The sequence below is a fragment of the Lutjanus erythropterus genome, chromosome 24 (genome assembly GCF_056507025.1).
Source record: "Lutjanus erythropterus isolate fLutEry1 chromosome 24, fLutEry1.hap2, whole genome shotgun sequence".
NCBI lineage: Eukaryota > Metazoa > Chordata > Actinopteri > Lutjaniformes > Lutjanidae > Lutjanus > Lutjanus erythropterus.
Genome location: NC_139340.1, coordinates 4,507,239 through 4,532,483, shown reverse-complemented (window position 1 = coordinate 4,532,483; position 25,245 = coordinate 4,507,239). Strand labels below are relative to the sequence as shown.

Below are 25,245 nucleotides of genomic sequence, written 5' to 3'. Positions count from 1 at the left end.
ACATATTTTTTTTAAGTGGTATTGGCAATTTCATACAAAAACAACAATACAAGAGAGTTTAGGTTTGTTGCATTTATTACAGTACTTTTATCAATATTCAATTATTGAATTCACACCACAAATGTTAAAAAATAATAGGTGTAAAAACAATATAAAAGTAATTTAAACTATTTACTTTGCTGGCTCCCAATGAAGCATACAAACATACAAAAACTGTCATATAAAGAATTTTGGGTGTGTCTGAGTGTGCAAATACACTTGTACCAATGGAGAACATGGCACTCAGTGTAGGTAGGGTAGCAGATTGTACTGCATTGCAGTTTTTATTGTGCAAACACCAACGTTTCTCAGAGAAAGCCTTCAGGAGGTAGCAATTGGTCGAGTTAAATGTAAAAAAGTTATATTTTATGTAGAAAGAGCAGTAAGACAACTCACATATCATATTGCGCTATACGTCACCCATATGCCAATCTTGGCCAAACATTGACAAAAAAATAATTTTGTCAATATTCTCGGGTCTTTGTAATGGTAATTCAGAGTGTCTTTTCCTGGAAAATGATTCAAACCTGTTGATTATTAATCCTACACTCGGGGACAGACACTAATTTTGCATTCAGTGAAGTGCTTTCTGATGGACAAGATAGCTTTATCTTGCTTGCTGCTAAAATAACAATTTAACTGTAAGTGTTAGCTGTTAGCTGGCAACAGAGCCATGCTCAGCAGCCTCTCAGTAAACACAATCAATCACTGAGATGGTTCGATTTTTCCTCCCAGCCGAAAGTCTTCCGGCTACCAGCCAACGTCCAGCCAGTTCCCTACCAGTTTCCAGCCTCAATACAGCCAAGGGCAAGAGTGGGGACCTGTCATGGACCTGTCGGGGACCAAAGGTAAATTCCAGGTGACTGTATCTGTAGGTTTACTTGTTGCTAAAGTAACTTAGTAAAACTGGTCAGCCGTGACTCAGCCTTGGGGTGCTGGGAGCCAAACCTAGCAAGAAAACATTTTGGTCCAATCCATTCCTCCTGTTTGTTCTTGTGTTTTAGGTTTTTAAAAGACAACAAAAAAGTGAAGAGTCACTTAGCTAATTTGACCTTGGATATCTCAGTCAATAAGATTTGTTTGTTCGTCCAGAGCCGCTGTCCTTTCGTCCTCCCCTCTCTGTCTGTCAAAATCTGCTTGAGCCTCGAGAGCCCTGCGACGAGTGTCTGAGTAGAGGGTTTCCTGCTCCGTTTTCAGTGGTATCCTGGTTCTCAGGTACCCAGCCACGAGGTGGTGGTAGCTGCGGAGGATGCACTGGTTCATCCGCTGCTCCTGTAGGTTCAGAGTCATTAGGGTCCTCGTCTCCGTCTACTGTGGCGCTCCTTCTGGGTGCAGGAACTGGTGCTCTGCGGCCTCTGAGGCTAGAGCCTCCCAGACTTCCATGACCCCTCTCGTCTAAAAGTTCTACCCCCGGAGCGTCCGGCTGCTCCCCTCCACTTCTATACTCCTCGATGGTATTCAGCTTCTTCATGGGAACTATTGAGCGGGATGAGGAACGTGGAGACACACCAGAGAACTGGAGACGCTCTGAGAGATGGTCCACGTCACCGCTGCCACCACCTGACATAACACAAGTATTTGAGCATTAGTTTAATTCAAAACAAACTTTTGGTTTAGTTTTCTTGCCTTTTAAGCAACTTAAAGGGTTCTTGTGAACGGGATATCTCTGGAATGCCTGGAAAAAAACTGCTTCACACCTGGACAGAATTTTTTCAAATTTGGTCCAAATGTCCACTTTGACTCGAGGATAAACTGATTAGATTTTTATGGTTAAAGATCAAATGTCAACATAACTGTGACTTCATGTCTGTCCTGTTTTTGTGAATGGGGTTTTCTTAGGAATACCTGGACAGAATTTCTTCAAATTTGGTACGAATGTCCACTTGGGCTCAAAGAGGAACTGATTAGTTAGGTTTCTGTGCTGTCATGTCTGTCTCATTCTTGTGAGTGCCATATCTGAGGAATGTCTGTATGAAATAAATAAAACAAATGTGGTACAAATGTCCACTTGGACTCCAAGAGGAATTTGGAATTCAGATTTACTGAGGTCAAAAAATAACACAAACAAACTAACAGACCAAGACAGAGGTAGACCAGCAACTCCTGTGTTTTGTGAGGTAAAATAACTGATTGTGCCTGTGGAGTTTGGTTGGTTTGGAGAGAGAGATATTTGGCTTATATACCGGCCGTCTTCCATCAGAAAAGTCTGTCTGACAGCAAGCTAAAGTGGTGAAAATATTCTAAGATTCTAAGATACATTTTTCTGCTGACCCTGTCCTCAGCAGTATATTGCTTCTTCAAATTAGGGTCGTGTCGACTGAAACTCACCATGACTTCGTCTTCTGAGGACAAAGGCGGTCTCCAGATCCCCTCCAGGTTGCAGAGAGTAGTACCGCTGAGACCTGGGGATGTTTTGTTGAGGCTGGAAGAGGAAGAAGAGTCAGGCAGGTGGGGAGTGAAAAAAAACAAAAAAACAGTGGTACATATTTTTAATGTCCTTTAAAGCAGAAACCCACCGGGTCGCGGAAACTTCCAGCACGGACGCTGCGCCTGATGCTCGCGTGGCGGCGAATCAGAATCTCTCTGGCTCGGCTATTGTCGGGCAGACTGTATTTGTTGGTGTAAGCCATCGTCTGAAAAACAATGAGATATACTGAATACTGGACTGAATACTGAACACTTAATATTTATTTGAAGAAGGCAATAAATTAACTTATTTCCTCAGATTTGATCAATTAAAAACCCACATTTTAATTAAGTTATACCTTTCAGGCTTCATGAATTTGTCAACAAAAGCCATTAAATGGCTTAAATTCATCACTACTCTCAGCGAAGTTTTCATTGAGTTTTTATAAGTTTGTTTGAATCTTTATTTTTTGTTCAAAAATGAATGACTATGGAGAATTAACATATTAAGGTAATATTGCAAGTGAGAAGCAGTGCACACACTTTCAGGTAGAAAATCTTAAAAAAAAAGGAGGTTTAAAACTTGTAGAAATTAAGAAATTAAGCTGTGAAATGGTATCACTGAATAAAAACAATATAACAGTCAGTATATTTACCTTCTGTCTGATCTTGTACATGTTCTTTGACAGGATGTCATGCATTTTCTTCACGTCTGCAGCCCGGAACTTCTTCTTCAGTCTAGATGCCTCTTTCCTCTCGTCGCTGATAGGAGGTGAGAGCAGTGAACAGTGAAGCAGAGACATTGCTGAAATTTAATGTTTTGTTATTGCTGTCAGCATTAAGATGGGTGGCAATTATGATGAGATCATGACGGAAAACAGCATCATCAGCTGGAACCAAATTAGATTTAGTTTCATGTATTTGGTTGATGCACTCATGATGGTGAGCAGATACAGTTTCAGATCAGAGTCTTGTGGTAATTCACTGACTACAGCATCATTAATAAGCTGCTATAATGCAATAATAATGCAAGTGAGTTGTCAGGTGGAGTTTCTGTCAAAACTTTCGAATAGTAGAAAATATAGACTTTATGGTTTACATTAAAATTTTCATAAGTAAGATAGTTTGGTTTGGTGCAACATAATTTAAAATTAAACCTTGATTGAATCAGGTTTAAAATGAATCCTTGTTGGTGCAAACCAGCCTATATAAAGGCTTTTCCATTCAAAAGTAAGACATGAAAAACCAGATGAGTCTGTAGGACGTACTGCAAAGAAACAATAGATGGCGCTGCACTGAGGTCGCCCATTGGTGTGTCCAGTAAGTCGATGGCGTTCTGCAGCTCCAGTTTCTTATACAGAGACACGATGCTGGACTCAGCCCTGTTGTCTCGGAGCAGGATCCGCCTCAGAACACGATCGTTGAACTTCTTAAACCTGACATGAAGACAAAAGAATATGGACATCAAGCTTTGTGGTCTTGATTTTGATCTAAATCAATGAGTGAACTGGCATAAAATCTGCATGAAGCCAGCTAACATGTAACTTTCCCATAACATTCACAGAACGGTCCTTACAGGTTTCTAGTTGGTAAACCTCCCACAGTCTTTTAAGGACATTGTACAAATATTTTTGTCCAACATAACATCTCCAAGATGTTCTATCAACCACACGAGGTACTGTTTTTTAGCAAAGGTTGTGGGAACATAACCACAGTGTACGCCATGGAAAAACATCAACTGATCTTTCCAGAACAATTGAGAAACGTTACCAAAATATAGGTTTTACTTAAGACAAACGTGTGGGAACGTTTCAAGTAACCTTAGAAGAATGTTGTAATAATGTAGCAATAGGACTGATATTTTGTCAGAAAAACGTTTGAACATTTACTTCCCAGTACGTTTTGAGAACATAATAACGTTGTTTTACATCAGGACAAAAAACAAAAATATTTTAAAATGTTCAATCACCGTTCCCAGAACCAAAAGCAAACATTTTGGAAACATTAAAACATTAGTTTTAATTAAAGCAAACTCACAATTTTAACTTTGAGGGAACAATGACATTGTATTTATGTCAGAAAAACTTGCCACGTTGAGATTTGGGGAACGTTAAGGGGAAACGTTCAAGTAACTTTCTTGGGATGTTCAACTATCCTTCCCAGAACATTTTGGGAATGTAAAAAAAAAGAAAAAGAAATGTTTTACCATCCAGGCAATGTTACGCAGATACGTTCAATCAGCACGCTTAGAATCAAAGACAAACCTTTCCAAAAGGTTTGGGAAACTCAGTTTTTCAAGAACGGACCAAAAGTTCCCAAAACAGCACATTAAAAAAAAATAAATTATAGACCGTACTTGTCTTTCCAGTAATAGTGGCTCCACTGTCCACACAAGTCCTCAATACCACAAACAATGTGCTCCATCACCTGACAATACACAAACACATCAAGAAACAACAACAACAATGTAATTCAGCAGCTAAAATAAGAATTAAAACTCATTTAAAAGTAAAAACAGCTGATACTTACCCTGTTGTGAATCTCCTGGTTGATGGTGTTCATGTCTTTGTTGGTTCTCCTGATGTTTATATATTCCACGATGGGACGGATGCTGATGCCCTGAGAAGACAATAGATAAAATAATTATTTTTTTCAATAAGGAATACAGTAAATGTGGATGGGATGACCTGCTGTGTGAAGTATGAAGTGAAGTTTCTCACCTGTATGAAAACGGTGAATATAATCATGGCGATTGAAGCTGTGACAAACAGGTTCCTTCTGTTGATGTTGTCCGGCAGGGTGAAGACCAGAGCGAAACAGATTGCCCCTCGCAGGCCCCCGTAGGCGAGGCCAAACTGGTCCTTGAAGTTGAACTGGATGGTGCGGAATGGATTGATGATCTGGGTCAGAACCAGAATACCTGCAAGTCAAAGTCACATGTTTGATTAATGGACAGAGCTGTTAGATGAAGGTCAAAACTAGCATTTAATCATATAATTAAGCATTTATATATTTAGTTTTGGAACATAAAACCCTCCATATGTTAGGACGTCCTTGATAAATGAAGGCTCTCACCGAGTCCCCTCCAGATGAAGGCGAACAGCAGCGTGAACAGGATGTAGGCCCAGTTCCATTCATGGTCTGTCGTTATGGTAACAACCCCCAGAAAGAAGAAGATGAGGGTTTCCGAGATGGTGGCCAGCATCTTGACGATATGTCGGATGGTGGTGCAGGATCTCTGGGCCACATTCTCCTCCACGTAGTACTTCATGGTTATGGCAGCTGTTATAATGCTGCAGAGAGTGGAAACAAACTAGTACCTGAGTGCCCTTGCCAACCAAACTCCATTAACAAAAACAGTCATTTTAACACGCAGGACATGGAAGTTTCTTGTATACAGCTGCCTTCATTGGTCAGTTTGTTTGTGTGACTTAAGTGTTTAAAGAGTTAGATTCACCAAAGTCACACAATAATACAAACAAACTAACCAGTGGAGGCAAGAGTAGACCAGCAACTCCAGTGTACTGTGAGGTAAAATTAGTCATTTTACCAATGAGGTTTGGTTGGTTTGGAGAAAGGGATATTTGGTTTATGTAACTGAGGTTTCCTGTCAGAAAAGTCTAACAGCAACGTAAATGTTGGAAATGCTCTAAATTTAGTGTAGTGTACTCTAAACTGGTAAAATACAATTTAGTAGTTTTGTTGTCTCACTTCGACAGTTTGCATTAATTTTCTACTTTTTTTTAAACATGACTTAAAGAAATATGTTATGCACAGGAAGTGTAAAGTTTCCAGCTGTCATGAGATGCAAACCATTCAAACAATTGCATCTAAACTTGGCTCATTTCCCTCTTGTTTCAGTGAACATGAACTCAGTCCTATTTAGTCACCTGGGAATGTCGCATGAGCACTTCTTCACCCTGTTACACCTTCACGAGAGTGACTCATGTTGTGAATTATGCCACACATGTCATTTTTAACTTGCATCGCACTCAGAGGTGTAAGGTTGACGAGCAAGTTGAACAAAAAGTTCCAGATTCTGGAGGCAAACCCACGAGTTGTATCTAAAATCCCTACTTTTAAAAATGTAAATTTTAGGCCTTTAAATCTAAGATTGTGCAAAAAAAAAAAAAAAAAAAAAAAAAAAGGAGGAGGAGGGGACAAATCAAATTGAGTCCAGCTTTCCCAAGGCCAGTGCCTCAACTCGTTCACCTCTGAACGTGTGAAGAAATTTTAGAGAAATTTGGCTACAAAAAGGGGTGGGACTTCTGAATGGTCAGTTGCTTTTGGCCCACACTTACGCCAAAACGCTGGAAATGGCAAAACACTCGGCCACCAGGTATGCCAGGTAGCTGTACATGAAGACGAAGAGGGGCTCAATCGGACGGACATTGTGGGTGAAACGCGTAGTGAACGCAGCCACAAATCCAAACAGAAGGCCAAAGAGGATGCCGCCAACTCCCACCACGAAGAACCTGGCCACCCCCAGAAACACATCAGTGGATTCGACGATGGGCATGTCGGCCAAGAAGCTAAACATGTTGTAAAGAACCTGTGGAGGGAAAAGCAGACAGAGAAAGTTTACATGAGTTGGATGAAGGGTTTCCATGCTTTGATGTTTGAAAACCACCATTCACACACAGCTGTTGTCTAGCAGGTTCAACCACTCAAACTCCCTGAAGAATCTGCTCTGTTTAAACGGCCGAAACTGTTAATCTTTGTGGGTCAGGGTGAATATCATGTGCCAACCTGCCTGGCAATGCTGACATTTCCTTTTCTTTCTGAGACAACTGCAGAGGATCAGTGCCAGGATAGGCTGAGTGAAACCTGCCTCTCAGGTGAAACTCAGCCAAAGGAGAGGTAGGTTTATTATAGTTGACGCTTCCATCAACAAAGAGGAACTGGCCAAACTAGACTGCAGGGAGGGAAAACTGCGGAGCCACAAAGATGCAGTCTATGTCATCCACCTTCAGGCAAGACAGTCTGTTTCACAAACTGGCCTTTACAGAAACCCAACTGCTTTTTGCCACAGTTCTGTTCAGAGAAATGTGTAATTTACTGATGTAATGTTGCATTCTGGGCATTATCCCCCAAAATGAGTCTTTTGCATGCAGCGTTAGCGATCACACCACAGATTTTCACCTTTTCTCCACCACAAAAAGGTCAGACTGCTCTAAGCTTTAGTTCAGATGTTTTCAATCTGTGAGAGAGTGGGAGTTGAAGGTGGGGCGCAGAGGAAGAGAAATGTGCAGCATCTCAGAGTCACAAATAAGTCAAATCTGAACACACAGACATGGTGCACATATTTTGACATTCTGCCTGGCTGACTAACTGACATATTATTTTAGAGGCAAATCTCCATAAATGTCCAGAAATCCGCTTAGAAATCAGAGGATAAAAAGGCACTCCTTATAATTCAGAACTTGCCAGAGAAACAGCATGTTTTTAAATTTACCTCAGTATCAAAGACATCTAGTGATAGCTAGTTGTATGTTCATGTGTACACTGCAGAGAGGGACTGCTAATAGCTAATTCGGCATACTTTTAATTGTGCTTATTATCCAAACTATAAATCAAATCTCATCCTAATAACTCTTGCATATTATAAGATACATTTGCTAGATTAAAATCTGTTGCAAAGCTTTAAAGGGCAGCAAAATGTATTTTAGAGATAGATAAGATAAAACCAATATCAGTATAAATGTACACAATATTTAGAATATTTTCTCTTTTCTTTTTTCTTTATTTTGCTGTCTGACAGCCTTTTCTGACAGGAAACCTAAGTTACAGACTTAGTTTGCTAAGTTGCTGTTCTACTGATGCTTCAGTTTGTTAGTTTGTTTGTGTAATTGTGTAACTTCTGTATTTTAAAAGGTCAGATTGGATTCACCAAATTCACATAATAACACAAACAAACTAACGGATTGAAGCAGCGGTAGACCAGCAACTCCCATGTTCTGCAAAATAAAATTACCGATTTTGCCGATGGAGTTCAGTGGCTTTGCAGAGAGTGAGATTTGGCTCATATAACAGTAGTTTCCTGTCAGAAAAGGCTGTCTAAAAGCAAGGTAAAGCAGTAAAAATATTGTAAATATAGTGCACAATCATTGCTGATCTTCCTACATCAGGACGCTTGCTGCTTCTCCAAACCGGGAGCATGCCGACCACTATAGGTAACATACTGACTATAGATAAGTACAAAATAACCCTGCTTAAAAATCCAAACTATCTCTTTAAAACAATTAAAATACTATATTTAACCTATGTCATAATATAACAATATCCATAATACTTATTACAAGAATAATACTCTCTATCCACATCAGCCAACTCATTGGTATTCTACCACTAGATGGTAGAACAGTTTATTTTTATAGACACAGTCCACACAAACAAACATGCCCTGTACTCACCACAGTGACAGCATCGTTGAAGAGTCCTTCTCCAAATATGACTATATATATCTGCTCATTGACTCCAATGTCCTCAAACACATTCAGAGCAGCCACAGGGTCCACGGCCGAGATGATAGCAGCAAACAGCAAGTTCTCCTGCAGCAAAGTCATAGTTATAGTTTTGCTGAAACTTTTTTCGCTGATCTTAATAGAAAAAAAAACTCAATCACACACATCATTATGAGACACACTGCAGCAAAAACATAAATGCACATCACCTTTGACCTTTCAGTCAGAGGAAGCTGTCCTCCGACTTTAACTGACCTGCAGGTTGATGTCCTGAAGTCCGAACACCTCAAACTGGCAGATGGCGAAGAGCGAGAGCCCGATGCCGATACTGTTCCACAGAGTTCCCACGACGGCGTACCACAGCACGGTGCCGACGTTCTCGAAGAACGGTCTGGTGGGCATGAAGTAGCCGTTGTCGAGGACGATGGGTGGGAGCATGTAGAGGAAGAAGACGTTGGAGCTGAGGACGGCAGGGGGCTCCTCTTTGACTGAGTGCATGATGGCGCCGACGATGAGGCCGATGCCAATGAGGAGGCAGGACTCTGGGATCCAGATGGTGATTTTATGGTAAATGTGGAAACCTGTAAAGAAGAAAAAACAATGAAAAGATTGGACTGTGCGAGTCTGGAGCCACAAAATTCAGACTTTGGTTATACAAAGCAAATATTCTGATACAAATCTTTGTTTTATGCACAAACACAAACCTCTAAGGGCTTATTTAGCAACCAATGGCAAAACGTATACCTGCTGTGTGTGAGTCAGACTACAAGTTCTGTCATATAGAATTTTGGGTGTTTCTTGAAACTCAAGATTCAAGTTTATTTAAAGAGGAAAAGTAAATCAAGTTTTTAAAGTTAAAACAAATAGTTATTTTTACAGTGTACAAAGTGGCTTGCAGTTCTTGTTTGCATCTTAATATAAAGACCTCAACACAAGTGATTCATCCTAACATACCAATTTTGGAGAAAGAGGCCAGCAGTACCCACAGTGTGAACTCAAAGGGGACCTGGATCCGAGGGTAGTCCATAGTAAACACGGGCAGGCGGGCCCTCTCCTCATTGGGAAAGGCCTGGGGTCCATTTTCAAAAGGCTTGGCTGCAGGAATCTTGGTTGATTCTGCAGGTTTTGATTCCTGAAGTTCACAGTTCCCTCCAACGCAGCAGAGTAAGAGGAGCAGAAGTATGCAGAAGACCCCTCTCAAAAAACTCCCCATTTCCACAGGTCAACACAGATGTCAAGTATGTCCAGCGTGAGTATATAAGACCCAAAACATTAAAAAAAACTACAATAATGGTTGTTATTTTGGCCTAGAAGTCTTCACAACTCTTTTACTCCAGTCCATGTCCAGAGCAATTAAAAACTATTAAAATATCCAAGTTTCAATGGGAAAAAATAACTTCATGTTGAAGTTTTTGTGAGATAAAATCAAAGACTCAAAGTCCTCTCCTCAACAGTCTGAACAGACCTGAAACTCTGCAACTCATTTCTGGTTTCAACTGTTGCTGAACCTGCTTGTCGCACCATCAATGTGCCGAGCCTACTGGGTGGAGCCCACAACAAGACAACACACTGAAGGAACAACAGTTGTTGTTCAGACTGGTGACAACTTTACTTAATTCTATCTATCTATCTATCTATCTATCTATCTATCTATCTATCTATCTATCTATCTATCTATCTATCTATCTATCTATCATTTATACCCATTAGGGACTATTTCAGCTAACTATTTCAACGTCTTATCCTTTTTTCTTTTTTTTTTTACCTATTTCAGCCATTCTATTACTTTTAGCCAACTGTTTCAACTGATTAGCCATTACTTTAGCCAGCTATTTCAACAAGTTCTTATTTTAGTCAACTATTTCAGCAGTTTAAATGCATTACTTTTCGCTAACAGTTTAAAACGATCATCTTTTTCTTCAATTATTCAATCATTTGTAGCCATTTAAACCATTCCATCATTTTAAGCTAAAAATTTTAACTGATTTTCTTCTATTTTAGCTATTTCAATAATTTATTTATCATTTTTAGCTAACTGTTCCAACTGATTAACCATTACTTTAACAAACAATTTAAACAATTTATTCAGTATTTTAGCTTGCTGTCCATTATTTTTTAGATATTTCAACCATTCCATCATTTTCAGCTATTGTATTGCTATTAAACAAATCCAGCTCTGCTCTGAATTAAAGTATGCATTTATATAAATCAACGATAAAAAACATGTAACACAGCAGCATTTGTCGACAGGTTGTACTATACATTTAAACACAGGTGTAATACCGCATGAATTCCACATGATGGAGATAGAAGGCAACTTTACTTCCTGTACCTTTGGAACACTGGTTATCCACTGGTCCATAAGGAAGAGCTGAGTATAAACATATTTAATCAGGATAAATGTTATGCAGCCTATGTTGATCATTTTCCGTATGGTCGAATGTAACAAACATGTCTTTATAAAATGTATAATTATTTTATTTTTTATTTTTGCATTAATTTTTTGTTTGTTTTTATTTTTACTTTTTATTCTGTTCAATAACACTGATTGCTGTGAAAATGTATATTGATAATTTTTCAATATGTATTTATTTATTTTTTATAATTTTGTTTGCTTTGTTTTACTTTTCCTTTTTTTATTATAAGCAGTAACGTTGTTCCGTGATTGTTACAAAAATGTATATTAATCTTCTTTTTTCTATATATATATATATATATATTTTTTTTTTTTGATAGGGTGTATCACGACTTTATAAAATCTTATAAGAAATGTGATCAATATTAAAAAATTAAAAAAAATTAAAAAAAATGCTGCGTACAAGCCTGCGTGATGACGCCACTAACGTGCGCGCAGGGGGCGTGGCCAGTGGCTGTTGCTGCTCCAGCTCCAGCTAGAAGGAGATACACACAGAGAGAGACACAGTGCGGCAGTTTGAGGACACACTCCTTACAACAGTTGTCTTTTACCCAACAAACGGATATTTTAATATAACACGAAACTGAACCGGTAAGTTACGGCTAATTACGGCTCATTTTAATTCAAAATACGTCGCATAAACGGCTTTTGTCTGCTAAAAAGCTAGCGGCTGCGGCTTTGTTGGTGTTTTGCAGTGCAAGTTCAGAGACGGAAGCTTTAGTTTGTCAGCACGTATTTCTGTCAAGAAGACAGAGCTGAGTCATGTTTTTGAGACATAAATTATAGATATTAGAGGACAAAAAAGCACAACAGAGTCACGTCAGAGCAGGACAGGACGTGGATAGACAAAATAAGGACATGAAACGCATTAAATAGGGTTGAATATTCGTTTTAATAGGTGTTAAGTGTGATATAATATGAAATATCCTCTGACAGGACATATTATTAAGTGTAAGTGGCTGCTGGAGAGTGGCAGGCTGGTCACACACTGCTGCCGCTAGTATTACGTAACTTAGTTAGGAAAGGGTGCATTTTTCCTTCAGTGTGAGTGTGTGTGTGTGAGTGTAAACATACTATATTTACTGCCTGTCATGCTTGGACATAGTTATTATATGATATAGCAGTGAATCATCCTGTCACACACATACTGAGATACATTTATGCCACTTCACAGTGTGATTTTTGCTGATGTGTGTGTCTGGATGCTGACTGTGTGATGTGCACATGTGCTGAGTCTGTGTGTGTGTGTTTGCATGTTGTCTACCACACATTTCACTGCAGTGTCTCTGCTGGGCTGGCTGGCCATCAGGAGAGTGGTGTTGTGTTTCTTGCTGTGCAGGAGTCAAGGTCAGCGTGGACATGGATTTAAAGAGCTGATGATGCTCTTTGTGAGGAGGAGGAGGAGGAGGAGGAGGAGGAGAGGGACCTGCCTAAACATGAGGCACACCCTTACTGTGGGTGTGTGTGTGCCCTGTTGACATGACATGAACCCACACAAACTGCAACAGAAACTCTCTCAAGTGTCTCATATTTGTTTTATAATGTATTTATAATGTTAAGAAATCCAAGTGGGGGAAAGTGTTAAAAAATATTGAATTGGTGATGCCATAGTTTTACATTGTGCCGATTATGTCTGGGCAATATGTCCAATTGTATCAATATTGTGATATGAGACTAGATATAGATAGATAGATGTGGGTTTTAAGACCATTTGAAGACATTAATTGTCTACAATCACCAAATCGCATTTTATATGCTGCTGACATGTGTGTCACTTTGCGCTGTGCAATATGAACATTGCAGATTAACCTAAAAAACACAACAACAACTCATGAAATGCTCCACTTTTTCAGACTGAAAAGGATCACGGTGTCTGCATTACATTGTTTACATGGAGCTGACGTTAGCTGCCACACAGTGTAGCTAAAGTTAGCAGTTCTAGCAGCAGCAGCCTGCTCTCCTTGCAGGTCAGTGTTTCCCCTATCCTGGTCCTCCGGGCCTGCCACCCTACAGTTTTAGATATTTCCCTGCTCCAACACACCTGATTCAGATGATCAACTCGTCATGAAGCCTCTGCCTGATAGCCTGAAGCCTGATAACGAGCTGATCATTTGAATCAGGTGTGTTTGAGCAGGGAAATATCTAAAACATGCAGGACAGTGAGCTCTGAGGACCAGGACAGGAGAAACACTGCAGGTTAATATCCGTGTCTGTCCTGAATGTGCTTAGACATTGCTCCAGTCGAGTGTCGATATACCAGTTCATTCTGATACAGCCTGTGTTCAACACACTGTATTAAAACTGTATTAAAACACTTACAAACCACACTGGTTTTACGACCTGTCATCAGTCTAACCTTGCCTGGGTGGACCATTGGGGAATATGTGCTGGGTCTGCTGTCTGATGGGGCCACAGCCCCGACTTGTGCATAACATCCTAGAGGCAACATTTAACTGGCATTGTGCATGAATAAAATACTGCTAAGTAGTTTAAGCAACTAGTATATCTGGTGCCGACTACTGAGGCTGGTGACATTTCATCGTATAGTCAACTAATTGCGTGCATCCCTAGTATGTGTATAGGCTCCACACATAAAGCACAGGCTACATGTTAGCTGACGTGCACTTCCTCAATACTGCCTTGGGCAGAGAAGATGTGCTGATAGCACATGGGGATGACAAAAAGTGCGATTTCTCGCTTGTGTTTTCGGTGTCTGAGGCTGAAATTGTTGAAGGTGAAGACACCCTTGAGGAAGTTGAGGAAAGACTCTCCACTGCAGCTTTCTGCACAACATGCAGCTCACTCTGCCCTTGTTTCTCATATTTGCTTCAGACATGACAGTCAGTTGATTTAAAGCCACTGAATCTCCTTGTTTTTCCCTGAAACATGCCCTGACACACCAGATGGTTTGTTACACAGAACCATCTGGGAAGCCGCCCTTCGAATCTGTCTGGAAAAGGGCAGGTAGGTTAAAAAAAACAAAAAAACATTTGTCTATCATGTCTAATATGATCAAACTCTCACTGAAGCCAGTTGAGACCAGAGTGAAAGCATCTTCTCCATGGAGAAAAGCTTTCAGTTCCATTCTTTGCTCTTCTTTTAATGGAGAAATACTCTCCAGTTCTGATATAACTCCTACTATCAGAGTATCTGTGTTAACCTCAGCTTCCATGGACGCTCATCGTTGTCGTCACACCTAAAACCACGCCTGCTGCTGCCAGTGGTCCCTCCTCAGGCGCTCATTGGCCACACCACTTTTGGGCAAGATCAGTAATTCTGCATCTTTGGTTTGCACCATCCACCGACACTTGCGTTCTGTTGTGTGCTCCCTGTCATCGTGGAAACCCCCCATGAGTTCCATTTCCTCCTGCACTTCCACATACATCAGTGCTTGTCACTCTCTCCGTCTTTCCAACCCAAACATCAGTCATTCCTTGGCTCAGACCTGCTGGTTTAAAAGTCACAGAATGATTTTAGCAACCATGTTCTCAGCAGGGGTGATACAGAATACAGATTTGATATGGGAGCTGCTGTGAATCTTTAAGAGGCTTTTTTCTCTCTGACATCAATAATATTATCACAGTGTCAGGATGCTCTTGAGGCCTGTAGGACCTTTTCCATATAATTTTTTATTTCCACATTTATTGTCCGGTTGTTTTTCTCTGTCTAGCTATTTACTGGCTGCATAACAACAAGTAAATGATTAGTTTTGATACCAATTAGTCATTTAAGTGCTTTATTAAGAAAAAATGCAGAACAGTAGCTGGTTTCAGACAGTTTTTGGGGGGTGGGACTCATGAAGACAGCATGAAGACGTCAGCTTGAACATTATGCTGTATTTTTGTTTTTTAGCCAAAATTTTTGCATTTGTTATATGATTATTTTCATTATTGATTATTTTCTTAATTAACTGCTTTGTTGTTTGGTCCATTAAATGTTGGAAAATGTTCCTAAGAAAGTCAGTTTACTGTTATAGAGGAGTCTATTGCCTAAAACATATACTTTTTTGAGAAACTGAAATAAGGGAATGTAAACATTTTTCCTTTAAAAAGTTACTCAAAATGATGAGTCAGTTATCTAAATGGTGATTAATTTCACAGTTGACAAGTAATTGATTAATTGGCTAATCGTGGCAGCTCTACTATATTCTGTTGTTTTATAAGCATTATAAACATCAATGCTAATTATGTATTCACTTTAATTATATATTAATGTGCCAATTAGAGGCGCAACTATTTCATTAATTTTGGTTCTGTAAAACTTATAATCTAGTAAACACTTTGTACTTAGAAAAGTTGGGCAATATGCTAAAATTTTCCAAATGATCATCGTCAGCGCATCCATCGGCGATTGGCAATACCATCGTCCGCAATCCCACCTCCTCCCGCCCTCTCGGGTCACAGCTGGGAGATGTGCGCAAGCAGTGAATTCACCATGTTATGCATGCTGCGTACGTTCACTACAACAATCACCAACTCTGGTTTGGTCAAAATAAATCCTTAATTCACTGCGTGAAAAGAGTGTAAAGAGTCTGACTCTGCAGGCTGTTTTCCTCTTACTCCTCACATAGTTTAGCTCACTCATGGTCAGCTGAGTGGGTGTGTACTGCGCCGCTGGATGAGCGCGCAGTGCAGAGCAGAGGCTGTCACTCTGCAGACTATTACATTAGCAAAATAAATGACAAATATCGCCCTGAAAATCGGCCAAAACAAAAAAAAAAAGTAATCGGTGATGGATTCAGCCCATCATTGATAGACAATATATTTGTCTAATTGCCCAAACCTAGTACTTAGCTGGAAAAGTGCTATATAAATACAATTCTTTCAATTGTAATATTATATTTTATTGATTAATCTTTTCATCTGATCATTTTCTTGATTAATTGATGAGCTAGTTGGTCCATAAAATGTAAGAAAAAGGTAAAAATTATCCTAGTCTAATCAGTGCAGCTATAGTGATAATTAGATTTGTAGATTCATTTAGAAATTGTTTTTTTATGAGTGTAAAAGTGTGAAAATAGATCAGAATTTGACCAATGAACCATTTAAAACACAAAAAGGCAGCAGTTCTTCACATTTTAGTTACAGGAACCAGGAAGTGTTTGGCATTTATGCTTGAAGTGATTAATCGATCATGGAAATCCATTTTCTGTCAGTTGTCTAATTGATTAGTCAGCCAGTCATTTCATCTGTAATTATTTCCAGATAACAGGTGAAGCATATTTTCTTCTTTCACATTGACTAAGTGTGATATGATTGGAAATCACACGGTTAGTGTTTGTGTGTGTATGTGTGCGTGTGCGTGCTTGCATTTGTGTGGTGACTCATCAAACTCTCCCACTCAGCTGGAGAGGGTCGAGCAGCAGCCTGTTGATTCATCCTCATCTGTGTCTTCCTCTGCATCTTCGCGTCTCGCTCCCCGTCATACAACATATTTACAGCAAACATGTGTGTGACAGCAGATGTTAGCAGCTGTCCTGGGTTAAAGATGGAGGATGTCAGCATACAGCTGACATAATGAGGTGATTCAGTGGGTCGGTAATGAGCTGTGTCATCCTCTTCACCAAAATGGATCACTCCATAGCCCATCAGCCTCATCAGGTTATAGTTAGAAAGCATGTTACAAAACATTTCTGTGAAAATACAGATATCTGGTCAGAAACCAGTTAAAGTTAATAATTAAAGCACCTACATGATAATAAAGATAACTTATTGTACCATAACTGCAAACTTCAGAACAAATACATACATTTTTCAACTAATACAGAGTTAAATAAACATGGCAGCAAATAATGATTTTTCTTATTCTTATTCTTCTTATTTTATTGTCAGAAAATAGTGAAAAATGTCCATCACAAACTCCCAAAACCCACGGTGACGTTGTTGGAGCTGCAACTTGCCAACTCTTTTGATGGTTGATCAGTTGTTTCAAACATTTTTCAATGTCAAACACAAAAAATGTCAAACATTTGCTGGTTTCGGCTTCCTAAATGTGAGGATTTGCTGTTTTCCTTTGTCCTTTATGACAGTAAATGTTGGTCTTGGACCAGAGCTGCAACAATTTATCAATTGTTAATCAGTTATTAAATTAAAAGCCAACCGTTTTGATAAGCGATTAAGTAGTTTGAGTAATTAATGAAGACAAAAGTCAAAATTCTCTCATTCCAGCTTATAGGTTGGTTCTTATAGACCAATCAGCTAAGAGATTAATTGAGAAAATAATCAATAGATTACTCAACAGTGGAAATAATTGTCAGTGCAGCTCTATTTAGGAAATTATTTAGGAAAAAAGAAGCAAAATGAGCTCTCAGAAATTATATTTCCTCACAGTTTTTTGACATTTTATAACTTAGAGTAATTGATTAATTCATGACAATAATCTGCATTTTAATCACTTGTAAAAATGATAATTTGCTGCATTCTTAGATGTCTTTAAATGTCTCGTGTTGTCCTCCCACTTGTCAAAGATCCAAAGATAGTCTGTTCTATCACAGAGTAAATTAACCAGCAAATGATCGGGCTGCAACAATACACTTATCTATCATGATACTTGGGTATTATTTGATGATAATTTATTGTGTTTGTTGTTTGCTTTTTTAACATAAGACCATGGGAAAAAATGAATCGTGTGCTTCTAAAGACTATATCATGATCCATATTACCAAAACCAAGCAAATCACATATCAGTCATTCCCTCTAATTTTTAATTTTATTTTTAATTTCAGCAGCATCATTGAAATACTGCATTTAAACGTGGTAAAAATACTGTAACGTGGTAAAATACTGAAGCTACTATGTTTATCAAGCAAGTGTACAATAATTAAAATAGAAAATATAAATATATATACATTTGCTCCCTTCTCATGTCATGCAATGCCTCCCTGTGTGACTTTTGTCCCTTTGAGGTTGCTGTAGCTGGTCAGTGTTTAGGGCAGTTATTAGCACTAGTTAATTTCCACTCAGCATGGGAAATATATGTCTGAAAGTATGAGTATACATCCTGTTTTTTTGTTAAACATTTGAAACAAAAACGATGAAATTGATACTAATTTCTGTTGGCATGCTAATGGGAATCCCTATTATATGCATCGAAATAACTGATGAAGGGCTAGTTTAAATATATAAAACACTGAGTCAGAAATTGTGATTAAAAAGAATCACGATATGTAAGAGAATTCTTTTTATCCTCCCACCCTTATGTTCACATTTAAAAGGTTGAAAACAGTGAGTTTTTGTCATTTTTTTCCTCAGATATGACCAAAAATCCTTGAAAATTCAATGCAACATGACTTCAAAAGGGAGTAAAGTTTTTGCATTTAATATTCTTTTTTATCTTTCTTTCATCATTAATTTCACTTTTATTTTTGAACTAAAACTGTTTGTTTATTTGCCATTGCAGTCAAAAAGTAGTAGAAGGAAAGCTAAGTTCAGAAGAAGAAATAAATGTGTGATTCTGTAATTAGGAGGATTGCAGTTAGAAATCATTTCTCTGTAGCTTCTCCATTTTTCTTCTCTTTGCATCCAATTTAGCAGCGTTATGCTTAATTATTAACAGAAGCACTCCATGCTTTTAAGTTTTGAAACATTTCTAGACATCTGTCTTTTCCTTCTCTCCTTCTAAACTGTGAGCTCATATGTAAACACTTTTTGCACTTTCATGCACAACATCATTTCCTTCAGATACACACACCTGGTTGACGTATGTTCAGAAGGGACGACTAACAGAAGACACAGCGGTCGGCTCATGCTGGGCGCTCCCTTTGCAACAGATGGATTCATTATTGATGAGCACTGGGGAAAATGGAGAGGCATCAAAAAGAAGAGTGGAACCTGTGTGTGTGTGTGTGTGTGTGTGTGTGTGTGTGTGTGTGTGTGTGTGTGTGTGTGTGTGTGTGTGTGTGTGTGTGTGTGCTGCCAAAGATAGGACCACCACATGGAGCATCATGGTAAAAAACGTGATTTGTCTCCCTGTGGTACGAGTTATCTCCACTGTAAAAAATATCTGTTGCAGTCTTTCATAAATCTGCTAAATGCTTCTTGCAACAAACAGTTACTTTCATTGTCAATTAATCTATCAATTATTTTATAAATTTATCTCAATGAGTTGTTTGATCTGTAAAATGTTAGAAAATAGTGAAAAATTTTGCCCATAACCCAAAGATATTCAGTTTACTGTCAGAGAGGAGTAAAGAAACCAGGAAATATTCACATTTAAGAAGCTGAAATCATATAATCATAACTCTCAACTAAACTAATAAAAACTACTCAAGCCGATTAATTGATTATCAAAATAGCTGATTAATGTCGTAATTGATTAATATCAATTAATTGATTAATTGTTGGAGCTCTAGATTCATGTTGCTTCATTGCAGTTTTGAAGCTCTTAACCGTGAAGGTTTTTTGGCCAAAATATTGTGGATGCAACTAGTTATTTTACCAAATATTATGTTGTTCCTCTTGATGAAAACAGGTTTGAATTATTATTGGATATTGTTTAATATGGGAGGATATTTTCATGATATGACATGATATAAGACTAGATATCGTCCTGAATTTTGACTCACTATATGGTGACATGAGGTGTTTTAAAGGCTGTATTACAGTAAAGTGATGCAATTTTCTGAACTTACCAGACTGACTTTACCTGCATTACTGATGATTATTTATCAAATGTCATTATGTTAATATTTTGAAAAAGAACCAATGGTAACTTTATTAATATTGTGGTATTTCGTAAAAAATAAATATTGTGATATTTCTACATTTTGTCCATATCGCCCAGGCCAGTGATAATATGATAATTGTTTTGAGTAATATTTTTAGAAAAAAAATGTTCAAATTTTCTGTCATCAGCTTATAAATGTGAACATTTATCTAGTTTCTTAATTCCGCAGTGACAGTTAACTTAATGTCTTTGGGTTGTGGACAAAACAAGACATTTGAGGACTTCATCTTGGGTTTTGGGAAACCACTGGACATTTTATGAAACAAACTTAACTGAATAATCTAGAAAATGATGGGCAGATTAATCTGTAACATAGTTTTTGTTTAAGCTGTTGTAGTTTTGGAGGCTGTAGTGCTGCTGGTATTCTTATTATTTTGTCCACCCTGTGAGGTGAGGCGAAGTAACGGAAGCATCATCTCTTCCAGGAAGAGGCGATGCTGTTTTTTGCTGCAGACCAGGCAGAGAAAGAGTTAATTGTCTTGAGTGTTTGGGAAGCAGCGAGCTGTTAGAGACAGAGAGGGAGAGTAAAGGGTGAGGAGGAGAGAGATGGGCAGCAAGGAGGAAGAGGAGGAGAGGGCGAGCGCTGGCCTGGCGGCAGCTGCAGTCTCTTTGCCTCGTGACGGCGTCTGCAGCGTGAGTTTGTTTACATCCATCGGCAGCAGGTGGAGCGGAGCGGAGCAGACGTCCTCGGGTATGTGTGTAAACTCTGCCGCCATCTGTTTAGCCGGCATTTTAACCATCATCAGCCAGATCTGGATTGTGATGCTGCTGGCTTTGTGTCTTAAGAGTGACATCTGAGCTGCATTTGGGGATTTGGGAGAAATTGCACAATCATGCTGTATGCTAATAGGTTATCTTTTAACCAGTCATAGAATTCTCTTCTGCACTCCTGCTGCAAATAATTTCAAGGTATTGCTGTACTGAGACAACATGATGAAGATGAAGGAGTTACATAGTGCTATCACGATATACAGCATTTCTCAAAGTGACCTCTAGAACAATTTGAGCAGAAGTTGTAATCCAGCCAGATCCTAATGCATTTCATGTTGTGATGAATTGAGTAGGGCTCCAGTTTTACTTGGTCTATAAATCCTGATGATTTTCAGTCTTTACAATAGTCCAAAGTCTTCACATTGCTCGTTTGGTCTGACCCTCTGTCCATGAGCTCATAATCAGTTCTTCCTAAGTCCCGCCCTTTCTTGCTCTTTGCTCTAATAACAGTTGAGCCACTGACCTCAGTCAGTTTTCTCCTTTCCTGTTTCCTGTTCTTAAATGCGCTAGGTGCTCGGCTTGTCTATGTTCAAAAGAAAATTTTAAGTCGGATAAAAGATGCTGCTGGGGGACCTGTAAAAGAGACATATCCTCATCTTGAAGTTCCCATGAAACAGCTAGCAGAGTGCTTATTGATTATGTGTTTCCTGTAAAACAGGCACCTAGCAATTCACTTGTCACAGACATTAATTGGAGTTCACAATAGCCAAAAGCACTGAGTATTTCCCAGAAAAGGACAGACTCTGAAAGGCATTAAAAATACCTGAGAATGCAACAAAACTACTGTTTTATCATTGTGAAGCCAGCTGAGGTTTAGCACCGATGTTAGGATATGTCCACCAAATTGGCACATGATAATATTCATAGTGAAACATTGCCATGGACGATGATATCATTGATATCGTTTTTATATACTTTCTGTTATCTGTCTTAGATGTATGTATGTTGGATGTCAATTCCAAATTGGGCAGTACTTCATGATGTTTTTCCTTTAGTAAACCAGGGGCATGGTGCTCTTTCTTTCCTCATTTTTGTACTGTCTGGCCAACACTTCTTAAAACACAAATTCATCAGTTTTAAGGCACCTTTAATTTACAATGTTATGATGTCAGAGGCCACAGGGAGGGATTGTACATCAACCTAACCCTATGTAACATAATACATATGTCAGTGTTTCTCAGTCCTGGTCCTCAGAGCTCACTGTCCTGCATGTTTTAGATGTTTCTCTGCTCCAACACACCTGATTCAAATGATCAGGTTGTTATCAGACTTCTGCAGAGGCTTGATGACGAGCTGATCATTTGAATCAGGTGTGTTGGAGCAGGGAAACATCTGTATGTGCATCTAATTGTGATTATTTTGACTGAATCTGTGAGAGTGGCAGAAAAATATTTGAACAGTTAATTTAATTAATGGATGACTAAAGATATCCACCCTAATGAAATACATTATACCTTGCCAGATTCTGCACTTGTGCTCTTGAGTCAGATTGATGTTTACAGTGTGAAATGTAACCCAAAGCCTGAGAAATTCAGCTGGACTGTAAGTGCACAAAAAAGCTGTGTCACACCGGCTGGTCAGTGTGCCAAGGTAGATGTGGGTGTTTAGGCCGCACCACACACACAAGTCAAGTTGCTCTGTGTGTGCGTGTACTTGGGGCGCAAACTGTTTTTATTTTGTTTTATCAGTGTGTCTTTTTGTAGCGAGAACGCCCTGCGGCCCCATGATGTTAAACATGATGCTTCTGACAAATGAGGCTGACAAATGTCCGTCCTGGCAAACAGCATCTTTGTGGCACAGATGGCCTGAGACTCAATCACTGGGCTCTCATGCAAACCAGGAACAGAGACATGAAGCAGACCTGTTAGACCTCATGTTTAAAAGCTTTCTTTCTTAAAAGATTCAAAATACATTTACAGTCCTGACTTCACAGACAACCTTAAATTTGTGGACATAATAGCCTTTTTGGCTTGTCTTTTTTGTATTGAAAATTTGCGGTCGTCCTCTCTTTTTCTACCATCTGCCCCAAAGCAAAACACCAGATTCATGCAGTAATAAAAGCTATTTTAAGCAATTAGGAAGAAACCTGTCCTATTCTTTCTAATGAGTCTATGTGACTTCATCGAGGTGACTCACTGGTCGGAGTCACATTTTGTTTTGTTTTTGTTTTTTGTCTCCACATTCTGATGATTCATTGGCTGATGCCCACATCTCCTCAGACCAGATGAGGTCATGGACACATGGATTGGTAGCTCATGTAGCCTTAAAATCATCTTTTATGAAGAAAGAATACCGCAGCCAGTGGGGTTAAATCATTTCACCTTACAGTTGTTGCAAAAATTGGTTTGACGCAAGTAACAAAACCTTGAAAAACATCACATACCACCACTTGATTGAAACCCTTAATTTGGACCTGGTTGGCAATGTTGGTCTGTTGATCAGTCCATTGCTTTGGTCCAGACTAAAGTACCTCATCAAGTATTTGATGTATTACAATGAAATGTTGCACTGACATTTAATCTTGCATTACTATCAGGTAATCAGTAATTAAGGATAAGGAAATGTGAGGATAATTAGGAAATGTTTGCATGCTAACGCACTAAACCATCCACCAATCCCATCTCTAACTGCCTGTCATTTGGATCTAAACATCAACTTTTTAGCATTGTTGTTGTGAGCCTTTTAGCATGCCAAACAGTAAGAGTTTGCTTTTAGCTCAAGCCTTTCCCTGAGTGGAGCCACATGGTTGCTAGCATGGGTGTAGAATCTTAGACTGGGCTGCACTAACAAAGATTAAGTCCAAAAAGTTTAGCAAAAGTAGGGTTAAAATGATTAAATCCAGATATAGAATGAAGCAGAGCTCTGTAGCACAATCAAAAAATAATCCCTGTTAAGTAAATCCAGGTTTATTGATGTAAAATTTAATTTAAGTTTACATCAATATGCAAATTAAAATAAGATAATATAAGTAAATCAATTTCAGTGATAGTGATTAGTGACCTAGTAAATATAAAAGAGGGGGGAAAAACTTAACTTTTGGCTGCTCTGTATTCCTAAATAAAAGGTTACACTGTTTGCTAGCAAGCTAAAAAGTTAGCAAAGCGCTACATTGTTTGCTATCTACCTAAAAAGTTAAGAAAAGGCTGTTTGTTAGCTAGCTAAAAAGTTAGTTAGCCTACCCATGATGGTTCAGCACAGAAGCTGTGATTCATCCTCTTTTGAGAAAAGTTGTTGGCTGAATTAATGGAGCAATATGGCCAAAAAACAGAAGATTGAACAACAGACAATAGCAAAGTAAGTTGAAAGGAAAAGCCTGGCAGATGCATAATCCATCTCTAAAAGGCTGCCATTGTAAAACTTAAACATCCTCATGTGTATGTTCAAAGTTAATTCTCTGTGACATTTAATAGAAAGTGTAAAGACTGGTTTAAATTTCATCTTTCTTAATTTTAAAGTTTGGTGCAACATAATTTAAAGTTAAATGATTTAATTGTGTTTAAAAAGTAATCCTTGTTAGTGGGACCCAGTCAGTACTTGAATAAATGTCAGCATTAAACATTTATTGGGATACTGAACGGTTTAGTTTTATTTTTATGGGAGAAGATAGCCTTTAACTTTTCCAACATCCTTTGAAAGTAGAGCAAAATTAGATTGTTCTGTCAGTTCTAATCCAGCATGATTGCCCATTATTGCTTATCATTTTCACTCAGTAGAATTAATTCCGTTTGACAGACTGATTTAGAAGTTTCCTTTTATTGCATCAGTAGAGGAAATAGTGGAGATCACTGGATCACCCAGTACCCTCACCATCCTGCAAACTCAAGATGAGTCTTTGGTTTGTCAGTTAGACATTAAAGGTATGATGGCGAGATCAGAGACACCTTTACTTTATCAAAAAGGGAATCTTGCAGATGTTTCCATAGTTTCCACATAAGAGAGTACAGCGTCGGTGACTTGTGTTTTCATAAATGACAAGTCTTGGTGAACCAACGGTTTAAACGCTCTGATGTCAGCAGGTCTTCAATGATTACTTCCTTCATGTTGTGGGAAGTGGTGCTTGCAGTTTTTCCTCGGAGCCTGACAGAGAGGGACTCAACTTGTGGCTTCCAGCTCACTTCTGCTTTCACCGCGTCTCTTCAAACGCCTCAGACTCTTGGTTTCTTTTTGTCCTCTGTGTCATGCTTGACCACAGAAGACACCCACTTTTGTTCACCTTACAGTACACTAACACACAGTTCATCAGGTATCAGTTTTGGCCAGTAGCAGGAAATCCCCCAGCTGTGCAGCAGCTGCTGAACAGTAGTGAGCAAGAACTCTGACTCTGCTCTGACTGGCTATCAGAGCATAATCATGAATATTTATGGAAATTTCAAACTTCTGAAACTGAGACTAAAAACATTGCATTTATTTATGTTTCATGACCGT

At 38.8% G+C, this 25,245-nt stretch overlaps 1 protein-coding gene across 1 annotated transcript; it reads right to left on the bottom strand.

Annotated features, from left to right (window-relative positions):
• Positions 1-2,341: 2,341 nt before the first annotated feature.
• Positions 2,342-10,392, bottom strand: LOC146304537 (sodium/hydrogen exchanger 2-like). The gene is made up of 12 exons (XM_084714159.1): positions 9,864-10,392; positions 9,165-9,490; positions 8,859-8,996; positions 6,747-6,997; positions 5,521-5,738; positions 5,166-5,365; positions 4,975-5,064; positions 4,802-4,872; positions 3,714-3,881; positions 3,102-3,207; positions 2,556-2,672; positions 2,342-2,461 (listed from the first exon to the last, which is right to left on the bottom strand). Exons 1-12 carry the CDS (start codon positions 10,120-10,122, stop codon positions 2,342-2,344), a joined length of 2,064 nt encoding a protein of 687 aa, XP_084570285.1. The 5' UTR covers positions 10,123-10,392.
• Between the last annotated feature and the right edge of the window lie 14,853 nt (positions 10,393-25,245).